The sequence below is a fragment of the Cnephaeus nilssonii genome (assembly GCF_951640355.1).
Source record: "Cnephaeus nilssonii genome assembly, chromosome: 7".
Classification (NCBI taxonomy): Eukaryota; Metazoa; Chordata; class Mammalia; order Chiroptera; family Vespertilionidae; genus Cnephaeus; species Cnephaeus nilssonii.
The window spans coordinates 8,210,065-8,225,201 of record NC_137078.1 but is presented as its reverse complement, the minus strand read 5'-3'; the positions used below and the strand labels follow the sequence as shown (position 1 = coordinate 8,225,201).

Genomic DNA, 15,137 nt, shown 5'->3' with positions numbered 1-15,137 from the left:
TTTGAAGTGTACTATTAATACTCCACTGTAGACACCACCATTGTTCAGACTTAGAACTTAGGTCAACAGAAGAATTTTTGCAGGAGCCATATTTTATCACTGGCTCTTTAGGATTGCTGGCTCGTGGTGGTAATAAAAAATACACCAACATTTAGCTATTTATTAAACATTGTTTTATAAATGTTCCACATCTGTACTGGGAGTGGAGGGGCTCTGTTGCACTCTTGGTGGCTGCTGAGGAGGGTCAGATGAAATTTCCTACTTCCTGGGGTTGCTTTCTTGCTTCCCCAAGGCACCCAGCTCTAATCTGAGAGAAGGGGAAGAGGAGCAGAGGTAGAGGGGTGGTGAAGGGGAGGGAGGGGAGAGGGGAAGGGAGCGAGGGGAAAGGGAAGGAGAGGGGGAGCAGAGGTGGAGGGGAGGTGAAGGGGAGGAAGGGGAGAGGGAAGGGGAGGTGAGGGGGGAGGAAGGGGAGGGGAAGAAGGGGGAGAGGAGGAGGAAGGGGAGGGGAGGAGTAAGGGGAGGGGGAGAGAGGGGGCTTCAAATCAGAGACCCCAGTGACCAAGCAGCACTGGAAGGCACACAGAGCAGCGCTGGAGTTGGGGGTAAAGCATTTTGGGAAGTCTTACTGTATGAGACTTTGTGGAGAAGTGTCTGCAAGGTTGCAGGTTAGCACCCGGTGCCCAGGGGAGCAGCCAAGCTCTGCCACCTTGTGAGTCTGGTGAGTGCCCTGACTGGGTTCTGGCCACTCTGGGCCACAGTCACAATCCCCAGGCCCCTCCTCCGAGCCACCAGCCACACCTGCCCCCAGGCTCCTCAAGCAGAGGAGGGGGGGCTGCCCTGTGGCCTCTGGCCCTCTGCTCAGCCAGCCACCCCCCCTTCCCCCGCCCACTCTGGTCTGTGGCAGGTGCTACCTGCCAACAACCTTTTGCCCCCAACTCTGCTCCTGCTTCTGGTGAACAATGCAGACCAGCACCTCCTCAATCCTCCATGGCTGTCTAACTGTGCTGGCCACCTCACTGGGTAGATTTGTCTTTAGAGAAGTCCCATAGGGCATCCAGTCAGGTTATGATGCCTGACTCTCTACCTCCAAACTGCTCTCCTGCCTCCAGCCTGTCCAGCATGAGCACTGCTCCCAGCTTACAGGATAAAGACTTTCCTCAGTAAGTAAATCCTGCCCCTCCACTCCCCACCTCTAGCTTCTCTCACCTTCCCTTGGGAGGTCTGAGAGCAGCTTCCAAATCACTGCATTCCCTCCCATCTACACCTTCACTTGCATGCCACCCTCTGTCCAGACGCCCTTTGCCCTGCTCCCAAGGTCTCCACTCAGCAGGGCACTCCACAGAGCACACATTTATTCCCTGCAGAATAGTCAGGAGTGCTGCCCCCTCTCCCCAACTCAGTTAGAAAGTCTCAGAAGACAGGGCCGCCTCACAGCTCTTCCCTTCTCTCCGGGCAGTCTGCGCAGAGCGGGCCGTGAAGCACTTGGTGAAGTGGCTCCCTGGTGAGCTGTGGGCACTGTGGCCGACAGCAGCATTGGACACGGGCCTCCCCTGCTTTTCTTGGCGAGGGTCTTGTCATGGGGCACAGCGCTTAGCAGAGGACCAGATGTCACTGGACCCTGATGGCATTCCTCCACGCAGGCCATGGGTAAGTACAGATTAGTGGGGGTGCAGGGCAGGCAGGGATGTTTCTAGAAGGCTTTCTAAAGGTGAAGCCAGTGACCAGATAGCACCTTTTGGGGCAAAGCATTAGGAGAACTTCTAGTATCAGCTTGTTGGCACTCAGATACTTGGGAGCCAGTGATACTTCCTCCACCTGCCACACCCAAGCTGAGGGCTGGGGCCGCCTGCTGTAAGGCAATTCCCCTGCTTGGACCGCACACAGCCCACAGTGTGCAGGCTGCCCTGCTGGCCAGTGTCCCGTCTGTGTAGGAGAGGCAGACAGGGTGAATATGGGGTGAACCCGTGTACCCTGCTCTCCCAGCCTTTCCGATACTGCTCGCAGACCCACCCTGCTGTGTGGGCACCCTGGCACTTGCCTGTTCTTACTGGGTTCTGGAACCCATTCCCCGGCCCTGCCCCTCAGCCCTGAGGGTTGGGAGGCATCCTGCCAGTCTCAGGTTGCTTCAATGTCCACGCTTGCTTCCCCTGCTCTGTCCTTATTCAACTCAAATGAAGACACTCATCACAGCAATCCCCACGCTTCCTGTAAAACTCTCACCAGGCATCGGAGGCCTCAATCTGAATAACGATGGCACGTGCAGGACAGAAGACCATCTGCTTAGGGGGCCAGGCACTGATGCCACCCACTCCACACAGGGGCCATTCTGGGTTCCTGTGAAGGGCCTCTTGGGGCCCGGCTCACCCCGCTCTCTGCCTGCTCCTCCAGGCTAGTCAGAAATGCCCGGTCAGAGGTGTGTGTGGCAGCCAAAGTGCCTCCAATCTAATGGGAACCCATCTTCAGAAAACAACGCTGGTGAACGTTGTGAGCATTTCATTAGTCAAGCCTTCCTGTGGTACTGGCATTTTGAAAGGAGTGCTTGGATGCCAGTCCTCATCTGGCCACTTTCTAGCTCTGTGACTAGGTAATGCTCAAGATCTCTAGCATTTGGGTTCTTCATCTAAAAATGGGGGCAACATTAAAATGTATCCCACAAGTCTGGATGCCAGCTCCCGCCACACACCAGTGCTCAGTGACGGCTGACCTGAATGGGGCTGGCTGTTCTGCTATCTAGATGAAAGGTCTCTGGGATTAGGAGGGGCTTCCTGGACAAACACACTGCCATCCGGGAAGGCTGCAGGCAGACTGGCTCTGACACAGCACCGTGCCACCAAATAGGGTGCCGTCCAGCACTGCTCACCCCTTCCAGGGAGTTTCTTTCATGCCAATCTTGAGAAGTTGCCCACATGTGTGGGATGCCTCCTCCAGGACTTCCCCAAGGTATTCCAGAGAACCAGGATCAAACTGGACTTAGCTAGGCCTGCCTGCCATGTGATCCCCCTACCCGCCTGCTCACTGGTTCAATACTTCAGCCTCCTTCTTGTTAAACACAGCCCCTTCCCCACACCTGCTCCATGGGCACTCGCGGAAGACAGGTAGTGACAGCAGGCAGACAGCTGGGATGCAGCTCATTTTCGGAGTGATGAAAGCCACCACCAAGTCAAGCAACACTCCTCCTCACACCTTGCCTCTCCCTCGGTCACCACATCAGTGTGGCTCAACACAAACCAAGCAGAATCAGAACATCTGACCTGCACATGACAAGCCTCTCTAGGGACTCCTGTTCTGAGGAAGTTCTGTGCCACTTGGGCCTCTCGTTGCGAAGGGCACACCCTTTGCAAAGCAGAAGGTGACATTTCTTTAGTGCAAATGTAGAGGTCTTTTTGATTTTTATTTTCCAAAAAGGTTCCCCACCAGGGCCTTGGGGAAACCCAGAGCCGAGCAGCAAAAGGCAAACCTGCTCACCAAAAAGTACGGTTCCTGTTTGTGCCGTTTCTGGCCACTTCTGGGGGTGGGTGCATGAGGCTAAGGGGAAGACAATGGACGTACGTAGACCTCAGGTGAAGAGGGGCCAACACCAGGCTGGTTGTGATGTTCCATTCATGCGTGCTGCTGGGTACGTGTGTGTCCTGGAGGACTGAGCAGCTAAGTGGGAAGGCCACTGTAAGCTGATGTGATCGCCTTGGGTCAAGCCGGGCAAATGAGCAAATGGTATGGTCAGCATTGTTCCCCAAAGCTATCTCAATCTACATTATTCCTAGAAGGGACTGTTAGCTCAAAAAACCAATGCCCTCCCCAACTCCCACCTAGTTTTCTTAAACAGGCCTTTGTACAAAAATCCCACACAAAAAGTTTCTACCTCTAAATAAACTCCACATCACACTCAATTAGAATACTGAGCGGCTGAGTACTTTCAGTCACCTGTTAAAATAGCTCTTTTGGCACCAACTCTAATGACCTGAACGAGAAGCTTCAGGAACTACTAACTCTTTATGATCAACAGTTTGCATAGAGGTCTGCAGCCAAAATAAACCCCATTCGCAGATGTTCAAACATGCACTGGTAATTCTCTCCTGATAGAGAGACAGACAGGGCACACTTACAACCTTTAGTCAGATACTCATTAAGGTGGTTAAGCCTAAAGTGCAGAACACTAATTTTGATAATAGCTGAAGTAACTATGCTCTGTTATTATAGTCACAGGTTTTTAGTGGGAGTAGGGAAATGAGAGTGAGGTGTCAAGATAGCTATGCATAATGAAACACAGCCAGGGTGTTACATGACTACCTGAGCCTGGGCCGAGGAGCCCCTGCTAGATCCCAAGAAGGGATGGAGGTGCTCAAGCCTCCCACAACAAGTCAAAGGCAGTTTTTCTTTTTTTCTCAGTTTCTCCCTTTCTCTGGCAATACAAGGAAAGGGAAGAGGAACTTCCCTCTGAAGTCTTGGTGGTTTCTTGTTAAGTACATGTATAAATACAGCATGTTGAAAGCACATTCTTAATAAAATTATTAATAACTCAGAGTCAGGATGGGAGGAGCCGTCTAGTGGATCACAGGGCTTGACAGTGTGTTCCCCATTTCTATGGTGAGAGGCGGGTTTGCAGAGCAGCCTTCGTGACCAACTCGTGTTGTGCAACACAAGCTCTGCCTTCTCCATTGGTGCCCAGGTACCTGAGCTCTACACGCCCCTTGATGTTGCAGACAGGACCCCCTCAAAACAGTAAAACACAGCTGTGTGTGTACACACACACAATAACTAGAATTTATGGGCTGTCACTAGATTTCATAGGCTCTCACTAGAATTCATAAGCTGTCTCTGCCTGAGTGATGTGAGCAGTTCCAGACACTGAAAGTGGGGTTCCCTGTTGAGATGAAAACTAAAAAGAACCAGAACCCAATACATTAAAGAAGCCACTAGTGGAAAACCACCCTCATGGAAAAGCAAAACTGCTGTTGAGGACTGTGAGGACACTCAAGGTTAATTAAGGTACTCTGAAAAACATGATTTAGGTCAAAGAATCACGTTGGGCAGAGAGGGTTTATCAACAGATACCCGAATGGAGTGGAGGTGAGTGGAGTGAGTGAGCAGAAACCTGAATGGAGTGAATGAGCAAATACATGGATGGAGTGGAGGTGAGTGGAGTAAGTGAGCAGAAACCTGAATGAGTGGAGGTGAGTGGAGTACATGAGCAGATACATGGATGGAGTGGAGGTGAGTGGAGTAAGTGAGCAGAAACCTGAATGAGTGGAGGTGAGTGGAGTACATGAGCAGATACATGGATGGAGTGGAGGTGAGTGGAGTAAGTGAGCAGAAACCTGAATGAGTGGAGGTGAGTGGAGTACATGAGCAGATACCTGGATGGAGTGGAGGTGAGTGGAGTAAGTGAGCAGAAACCTGAATGAGTGGAGGTGAGTGGAGTACATGAGCAGATACATGGATGGAGTGGAGGTGAGTGGAGTGAGTGAGCAGAAACCTGAATAGAGTGGAGATGAGTGGAGTGAGCAGAAACCTGGATGGAGTGGAGTGGAGTGGAGTGAATGAGCAGATACCTGGATGGAGTGGAGATTAGAGCAGGTGACCCAGTTAAGTCACCTTCACTGTAGGTCATGGTTCTGAATTTCAGGCTAGAAAGGATCTGTGCAAAAGTAAGTGACAGAACAAATAGCCTATGAAAACTTGCCTGGGTCACAACCATCTTGTTTCACAAACCAAGGCTCTGGGGCAGCAGGAGTCCACTGCTCCCCCATCTTCAGTGTGACCTAACCACTGGACCTGACCAGGGCAGAGAAGAGGCCTCTGCCTCTAACATCTAAGCACAGTCTAGATTATCTTTAAAAAATTTTTTTAAAATATGTTTTTATTGATTTCAGAGAGGAAGGGAGAGGGAGATAGAAACATCAATGATGAGAGAGAATCATTGATTGGCTGCCTCCCGCACGCCCCTTACTGGGGATCGAGCCCGCAACCCAGGCATGTGCTCTTGACCAGAATGGAACCCAGGACCTTTCAGTTCGCAGGCCGACTCTCTATCCACTGGGTCAACTGGTTAGGGTGTCAATACTATTTTAACAGAGGTCTGACACCTGGGAAGTCTCAAAGGTACTTGTGCCACACCTAGGCAAGCCTGCTGAGTCAGAATAAACATTTATGCCACAAACTAATCAATGCCATGTCATCTCACCCATCAGGGGCTGCTACCAAAATAGCCCAACACAGCTCTCAGCACGCCCAGCCCCCTGTCAGGAGCTTCCAGGTACTGGAAGGAGTAACTTGGAACATATGGCAAGCCGGTAGTCTGGGGCCCATGCACACCTGTCTGCAGTTCAAGCCAAACCTGTACTTGAAGTAAAAAGTTACACCCCAGCACCCCCCACCCCCCAACCGAATTTAAACAAGGACAATGTAGGAAGTCAACTTAAATTGCAGCAACACACAGCTCCCGTTTCTGCACTTCTTGCTTTCATGGATGATTGACTTTACTCCCATGGAGAAATTAGTTCACATTTCCTAGTACCTGCTGCACTTCCCCCAGTGGAAAATAGCCTCTAAAATAAAATCAGCATCTGTGCTGGAGGAGCAGGCTCCAAACCTGCTTCGTGGCCCTCCCAGGCAGGAACACGTACTGCCCATGCCTTAGCTAAGGAAGGATGCTCTGAACACAAAGTTAAATGTGGCTACACTACCTTTTATTAACAAAAGTGTGTAGCTGTTGGTAAATGTCACCACGGAGAATACAAACCATGGGTAAGACACACCAAGAGAGATATGCCAGCTGGGAGATTGAAGCACGTGACCAGAGGCTACAGTCAGGATGGCAGCAGGACTGCCGAGACTGCTGCCCAGGCACCGAGATTGTGGTCAAAGGCATCGCCGCAGCGCTGGAATTAAGGCAAAAACATGTCCTCTCGCTAACGAGTGTCCTCAGTGCTCAACATGTAACAACAAGATTACACAGGTTCTCCATTTAAAACAACAAACAGACAAGTTCACAAAACAGTTCTGGACACTTAAACTCTAGGTTTTCTTTTTGGCAGCACCAGGCTAAACTCGGTGGCTCTGCAGCATTTCCGACTTCAGGTGCGTTACAGTCTTCTGAGAAAGGCCCAGTACTTCAGAACGCCCGGTGTAGCTGCGGAGAAAGAACAGCGCTGGCAACAAATAGTAAGACAACATTTCAAGACCTATAGGAATGTATTTTGATTCTCATAAGCGTACATATGTTTAAGCATTCAATATGATATCTTCAATACTTTCTAGTTACCATATTTACATTTCTTTTTGGTTTAAGGGAAAATGTACTTCATAGGCAAATTGTTTCATCTGTACGTGGGAAGTCCATGGCCACGTTTCTTATGGAAAACCTGGGGCCTGTACGCCTGTGGAGCTGGGAGATGTCACTGTCCTGATCCCCCAAGAGCTCACCTGCGACACGCCCTGTAAAGCACGGAAAACCTCTCACTCAGGCTCCTGGTATGGCAGCAGCAGAGAAAGAGAGTGCAGCACCTCCTTAAGGAGAAGCCAGAGACGGGTTTCCAGTCCATGGCTCCGCGCTGAAGCATTGGAGCTGGGACAAAGGCTGGGGCACAGCAACGTTTGCAGCACGCCGGCATGCCCGCTGGCCCACGCTGCAGCTGTAGGTGCTCTGCTGCCCGCTGGCCGTGGCCTGAATGTGGAATTTTACCCACCAGAAAGCATTATTGGAGCCCAAATCAGAAACTTTAAATAGCTCAGTGACACTGATGCTTTTCCCTTTGGCTTCAGAAAACCATCACGACCGAACATCTTCAACTATGAGGCAGAGTTGATTGGAACCACGAAAAACACCTTTTCAAAAAACATTTAATGAGGTAGCTGAGATCAAAGATCAAATCCACAGCATACACAAAGGTGCTCAATAAGTGCACATTTAAAAATGTATTTTTAAATGCAAACTGCTACAATGCCTAATACATGTTCTTTCTTTCCAAAACCTAAAGGCGCGAGCAAGCCTTTGGAAGAGCCCCTTGCAGAGGGAGACAGCAAGTGGTTGGGAGAGAGTGAAGCTGGAGGGGAAGAGAAACGCAGGGCATTCTGAGCACACAGCTTTGGCTGAATTGGTAGTGATCCCCATGGGACTAAAATGCAGTGGGTGCCAGAGAGAACAAATACCACGCAGAACCTGGGGACATGATGGGCTGCAAGGGGACCTGACTTGAGGCAGCAGGAAGTCCAGGCTGGGCCCTGTCATTAAGTCTAGGCAACGGTCAGAACACTGACCGCCACTACCTTTCAAGGCCCCTGAAGCCATATTGGAGGGAGTCTGGCCACCTGCTGCCCTGCCGTGGCCACCTGTGCTCTGGAGGCGGCTGCCTTCAGCCACTGCACTGAGTTCTCAGTGCGTGCTCACAGACAAGGACTGCTTCTGGCTGCGCAGCACTACAGATGCTGACAGGAAAGCCCTCACTTGGAGCACTGGACAGAAGGAAAGGGGGTGGTAGCAGCTGGCAGTGTGGACTGAGAGTGCTCGGCACTGTTCACACACTCACACATGCAGACACACACGCACACTGACCCTCACAGAGGCAAGTGACAGTGTGGGCAGCAAGCAGCCTCCAGACAGTGCAGAAGTTTTGGGAAGACAGAGTAGAAGGGCCTCAGGCAGGGCTGGGAAGGTCCTGGGTAGGAGCCTGGATCCACCTTCTTCGCCACCCTCCCTACCTTCTTCGCCACCCTCCCCTCCTGTCCTCAGAGGCGAGGTGGCACCCAGCACACCAGGGCGCCTGGCGGAAATGCAGGCACCAGGTCGCAGTGTTAGGTCTCCGTAGGGTAGTTGCTGTAGGCCAGAGGAGGGAGGGCCTGAAAGCTGCTCTCTCTCCAGGCGCCGGGTGGGGCCTCCGTGCGCCCCTGCTCTTTATATTTACCCAGAATGTTCCTGGCTTCTTCTGCGTCCCTCAAAGGGCTCTCTCCATACTCCTCCTTCAGCCATTGCCGGTACTGAAGAAGTTGAAAAGAAAAGCAAACGTCACATACACACCGGCATGCATGTAAGACTTTTACATGTTACATACAAACTGGGAAATGCATGGGCATGGGCAGTCACAGCTTTGTGGTTGGCCAGGCAGTGTCAAAGAAGAGAAATCACTGCTTCTTCAAGGTTTTGACTTGAGGACATGAACATCAGCCAAACCTAGAAAACGGCACTTGACCCCCAGGGAGAGAAATGAAGCACACGGGGCCCAAGGAAGATGGTAAAGGGTGATATACTGTGGCTGCAGCTGGTGAACAAGGGACCAGGGAGGACTTCATGTGGGGTGCAGGTGAGGTGTCCTTGGACCAGATGTCCTCTGTGGGGCTATCCAGCTTCAACCTCCATGCTTCCAGGAGTGTGTGGAAAGACAGGCACCTTCCCAGGTTCTGCTGCGCACCTCCCGAGTCCCCGGAGCACAGTTACCTCATGGACTTCATGCTTCTCAAATTCCTGGAGCTGTCTCTGGAAGCCCAGGTTGGGGTTGGCACAGGACCTGCCTGCACGCACAGTGTGCAGGGCATCTTCCCAGCCAAAGTCAGTGACGGTCATGATGTACGCGATCACCAGAGTCACACTCCTGGAGACACCGGCCAGGCTGTGGGGCCAAGAGAACGGCCCGTGGGCAAGGAAGGTTTAGGGTCTGCAGTCTACCTTCTGATCCATTTAGAGCAAGGACTCTATGGACCCGATTTTAGAGTCTTCCTGTCTTGGATTGAGAGTGGACAGCAAGCCAATATGCTACCTGGAAATCCCTCAACCAGGGACACAACCAGGCAGAGGACCTGAGAGCACACACACACGTGCTCTGAAATTCAGCCATGGTGTATGCTCTGTGGGCAGTAAGGGTTACGTGTCTCTAGCAGGCTGAGTAGGGGACCTACTGTAAATGCATATGCAAAGTAAGGTGGTCAAGGAAAGGCTGTGCTGCGTCAGACTTGGAGTGTTCTAGTAACGGTTTCTGATGGGGAAGTTTAGCACATTTCTCATTTTGAGAAAAGCCTATATTCAGATTTGCACAGCTGTATGAAATACAAATTCCTAGACTATGAGACCTACAGATAGTTAAATATAAATAATATTAACAATACGGTAATAACACTAATAAACCACTTTGATGTGATGTCTCTTCCCTAAGGCTTTATCTCAGAAATGATGAAAGCTTTTAAAAAATACATCCTCTTGAGCTGCAACCTGGAACCCTAGAATCCCGGTAGAGAAAGGAGTTCAAAACTGCCCTTTAAATGGCTCCAACTGCACTCCTTAAAGTGACATATGTGCGCACACACACACACACACACACACACACACACACACACAGTTTTTATTGATTTCAGAGAGTAAGGGAGAGGGAGGGAGAGATAGAAACATCAATGATGAGAGAGATTCATTGATCAGCTGCCTCCTGCACACCCACTACAGGGGATCAAGCCAGCAACCCAGGCATGTGCCCTTGACTGGAATCAAACCTGGGACCCTTCAGTCCGTAGGCTGATGCTTTATCCATTGAGCCAAACCAGCTATGGTCCCAAAAGTGCTTTAATGAAAATGCAAACAATGCTACAAAACCCACCATTTGTATTTATAACGTACCTTACTCTTTTTAAAAGTAAGATAAATAAGCACACTATTTCAAGAATTTTATAAAACTGCAGAACACCCTTTTTAAGCAATCCAACTATCTGTGTTCCTGCTCCCCCATGACGAGTTCCTGGCCCTCAGAACAAATGACAGTTCTCACGAATGACCCCTGTGGACACTGTGCACTGGACCCCCTCTACCACCAGGGCTGCCTCCCACTTCAGCAGTGGCACACCCAGCGGCACCACTGTGTGTTTCCAGAAAGCTCCGCTGCAACAGGGACTCGAGCTGCTGGCCAACATCGTGCCTCATTCAAGGCAGAGAGGCAGGTACTCAGCCTGCACTCTGACACCGAGCCTGGCTCCAGACGCTGGCTGCTGGCTCCCACACAGGTTAGTGAGGCTGCCAGACGAAGACAGAAGAATGAGAGAGTGAAGTGAGAGCCGACACTCTGGAAGAGCTCACACTGTGCCAGGCTCCGTGTGCTGTCCTTCAGCTCCACCTGTCCCAGTCCCTTCCTCTGCAGTACGTATATACATGCATGTATCTATATGTGTACACCCAGAGTACAGCCGAATCCAGGGGCACAGTTGTATGTAACTGCTTAATTCTAAGTCTATTCAGATCCTTTCAAAGCCAAACACACACAAAGCCCCAACCTAGATGGAGAGGGAGCCGCCACTCTGGTGCTACAGTGACACAGTACTACAGTGACGCAGTGCTACGCACCACACACACAATCACAGCTCTGTGGAAGAAACTGTACTCTGAAAGACCCTGAGGGCTCAGGAACGAGCCTACAGTCTGTGCCCTCCATGGAGGCTGCTCTGATGGAATGGCAGAGGTTGGCCACAAAGGCTCTGCTGTCCAAGGGCCTGACAGTCCCTACAGAAGTCCTACCTGTGAAGACGAAAATCCTAAGTTTTAGGGTTCTCTCTCAACAAAGGCCAACGGTGTTGAACAAAGAGGAGACTCAAGTGGGGTGTGTGTCTGAGGTTTTGAGGGAGGAAAAAAAAACATTAGGAGATGAAATAATTAACTGTACACAGGGAAGCCCTGAGGATCGACCAAGCTGAACGGCTATCAGGCAAGAGGCATACATACCAGTGGACAAGACAGCCCTCTCCCCGGAGCCGGCACTCGTGAATGAATTTAATACTTTCTTTGAAATGTCTTGTCCTGAGGGGAGAAAAAGAGAGAAGTGACATTCATCTACTCAACACATGGTGAAAAGTCCACCTGAGGTTTGTTAGAAGGTCTCGGCCGTACAGCTTCCCGGCCACACTGTCGGGCAGAGCTGCCTGAGTGTCAGCGCCCATCACACGCCCTGAGACCTAGGGAGCTGAGGCCTGGGGGCTGCCCACATCCGGGCTGCTTGGAATTTCTCTACTGCCACTGACTGGTGGTCATGGTGGGTGGCTTCTGACCAGCCCCACGGTCAGTCTGGCCCCCTGATGCTCGGCAGCACACCGGCAACCCCACAGCCACTTTGGTGAGGAAGATGCCCATGTTATGCGGGCTCCCTAAGTCCAATAAGCTAGTTTACTTCTGACACTCTGAATAACCAGGAAGTCTTCCACACCGGCCTCCTCCTGTCCCATCTGTGTGACAGAAGAGCTGTGTGGAAATGACAACTGCAGCTCCAACGCCTACCCACTCAGCAGCTTAGTGGCTGCATGGCCTCAGGAAAGCCCCTTGGTTCCCCCTAACCTCTGCTGTAAGTGGGAATAATGTTTTACATGCCAACATGCTCCATGGACTCTAAAGTTCTTTAGGACAATAAGCCACAACCCTCACTTCTGACCCTCAGCTTTGCTGCCATGCATCTAGTCAGAAGGGGAAATCCAGGTGCGGTGCGATGATCGCCACAGGCACAGACTGCAGAGAAGTTCTGTTGTGTTAAGTGCAGGTGCCTAGCCGCTCTGGGACAGGCATAAATCTGCAAAGTGACTCAGGGCATTGCAACTCTACTCCCAAAGATTGGCTTGGTATAAAGTGGGCAAGGAAAGTTTCCTGATGGAATCCTGACATCTGAGTGTTAGTGCTGGGAGTCCTCAGAGTGGGGTGTGGAGCCGTGGAACTGCGTGGAGGGGTGTGAGCATGGGGTGAGGAGACCAGGAGGAAATCAGCCCGAAGGCCAGGCGCTGCAGGCTGGTGAGGGCTCAGTGCTCAGTCTCCCATTTCTCAAGCAAACCCAACAATGGGGAGCATGCAGCGGAACCCGCAGGCTCTGCAGGTGGCGGAGCATGTTCCGCTGCACTGACTTCACTGGGGCAGCAGCGAGCCCAGTCTTCAGAATCCCCTCTTCTCTTCAGTTCTGGCCTGAGAAGTGAAGGGAAAGCTTATGGTGGAGACTTCTGGGAAAGTTTTCCTCCTGATGAAAGGAAAGCTATCTCCACCCCAGGCTTCCTGCCAGGGCACTGGAAGTGAGCACCCTGCCTAGAACTGTATCAGATGCCTGAGGCCACAGGTGACAGGCCTCCGAGCACCCATTTTCAGACTTCTGGGTCAGGGAGTTAAGTAAGTAAATGTCTTTATAACTTAAAGCACTGTCAATCAGATATTCTGTTACCTACAGCCAAATACAATCTTCCTGATATCAGCAACTAATTCAACAGTTTTAAACACATGGAGCCAACTCTTCTGGCTTAGGAGTGGCTATAGGCTGCTGTCTGCAATCGGCTTCGTGGTTTACACAGTATGCCCTGTCCTCCTCTGGAGGCCACTGCACAGGGGAGACAGGACAGGGGTAGGTGGGTCTGACTGTAGATCCGAGCCGGACAGCCAGCCCAGAAGCCAGGCCCACCCCTGACTGGAGGCTAGTGGCCAAGGGTGCAGCTGGAGTGTGCACGCCTTTGTCAGCAGGCCAGCCACACTGGGACATCTCGGGGATCTGGAGAAGCCTCCCAGGCCACAGCCTGTGGTCCGGCCTGTCCTTTGTGGGAGAGCTGCATCTGGGATAAGACAGCAGGGAAGAAGAAAGCCACCAGAAAGAGAAGAGCACACCTAGGAATAAATGACAACTGCCTTAGTGCATAAACCACAGACTGCCTGGGAGCACTGCAAAAGCATCCAGTGACACAGGAGTTAACAGTGCTCCACCAGGCAGGCAGGCCTTGCTGTCTGGGGACAGGGTCGGTGCTGTGGCAATCATCAAGATCTTGCAAAGGTGACACACGAATCCTTTTGCTGAAACTTCAGAGTGGGAACACCTTATTATATCCGGTTTTTATACTTGCACGTCCCAAACTATGTGCACAATGGAACCTAGGTCTTAAGCACTGTGGAGTGTACCTGGGTTCAAGAGCAGCCTTGTCACATCTCAGAATAAGAGGTGGGGGTATGGGTGTGGTCAGGAGTGCAAATCCAAGCTTGCCAGGGCCTAGAGACAGTGTGTAAAGGAACTGAGGGGCTGAGGACGGGCCCTCACTCTGCCCCCACCACACCCTTACTCCTCCAGCTCTGACTGTATCCAGTGCAAATGCAGAGAAGCCTACGAGGGCTCCTGTGCACCCTGCAGAGCCCAGGGTGCCTGGCCCAGGGGGAGCAACGATGCCAACAAAGTGCCTGCTCAGAGCCCTGCCAGGAAACTTGACTCATGACACTTTAGGCACGAGGCCAAGCCAAGCAGGCATTCCTAGAAATGCCTTTTCCAAGAAAAGCCAGGAGGCAGGCGTGCTCACTACTGCTTTGGTGTGTAGGGAGTGGGGGGTTATTTCCAGGGAAGCTAATGACATAAGCCCAAGCCCTGGCCATTAAACGCCCTCCTCCACAATGGGAAATACCCAGGACTCTGGCCCTGATATTGCTCCACCCTCTGACATAGCCTGAAGCACCATCGCACCACAAGCTGCTTCCATAAACACAGGTTCCCTATTCCTGCTCCTCACTGTGTGTTTGCTTCCACACAAAGAACTTGGGAGACATTCTGCACTAAGCCAGCCAGCCTGCTGACTCAGAAGAAAAGCACGGCCTGCACGTGTTCCAATAATGCCTGCTGTTGATACCCAGAGGGAACACCTGGGCCACATGTTCCACACTCACCCAATAATGCTGCTGCTGTTGATACCCAGAGGGAACACCTGGGCCACGTGTTCCACACTCACCCAATAATGCTGCTGCTGCTGACACCCAGAGGGAACACCTGGGCCACATGTTCCACATTTACCCAATAATGCTGCTGCTGCTGGTGACCACCCAGAGGGAACACCTGGGCCACGTGTTCCACATTTACCCAATAATGCTGCTGCTGCTGGTGACCACCCAGAGGGAACCCATTGGGCAGGAAGAGGTATCCTTCAGCTGAGATATCCTTCATGGGGCTCAGCAAACAACCCCACAGCTGTATTGCCCAGGTGCCCTTCCTCTTCTTCCTCCTCAGTCTGTGCTGGCCTCCTTGTGGACCAGCACATCCCCAACCCCTCCTTCTCCATCCAGAGACCGAACCGGGGCCAGCCATGCTTTCCTGACCTCCAGAGAGCTCCCAGAAAGGATGGTGGGTGGGTCTAGCCAAGCCACACCATATGGTGTTCATCTTCGTACTCCAAGACTA

The 15,137-nt window shown here is 51.7% G+C and overlaps 1 protein-coding gene across 4 annotated transcripts in view; it reads right to left on the bottom strand.

The window, feature by feature from the left end:
* Positions 1-553: 553 nt before the first annotated feature.
* Positions 554-15,137, bottom strand: part of DUSP22 (dual specificity phosphatase 22) — a 67,455-nt gene continuing 52,871 nt past the window's right edge. For 2 of the 4 annotated variants that reach the window (XM_079776254.1, XM_079776257.1), the window contains exons 5-7: positions 11,690-11,764; positions 9,431-9,602; positions 7,822-8,973 (exon numbers count right to left, since the gene is read on the bottom strand). In XM_079776254.1, the coding sequence (XP_079632380.1) occupies positions 8,791-8,973; positions 9,431-9,602; positions 11,690-11,764 (430 nt within the window). In that variant the 3' untranslated portion in view covers positions 7,822-8,790. Of the gene's footprint in view, positions 7,149-7,821; positions 8,974-9,430; positions 9,603-11,689; positions 11,765-15,137 lie in introns of those variants that run through there. The other 2 variants (XM_079776255.1, XM_079776256.1) reach the window with 2 other exon arrangements.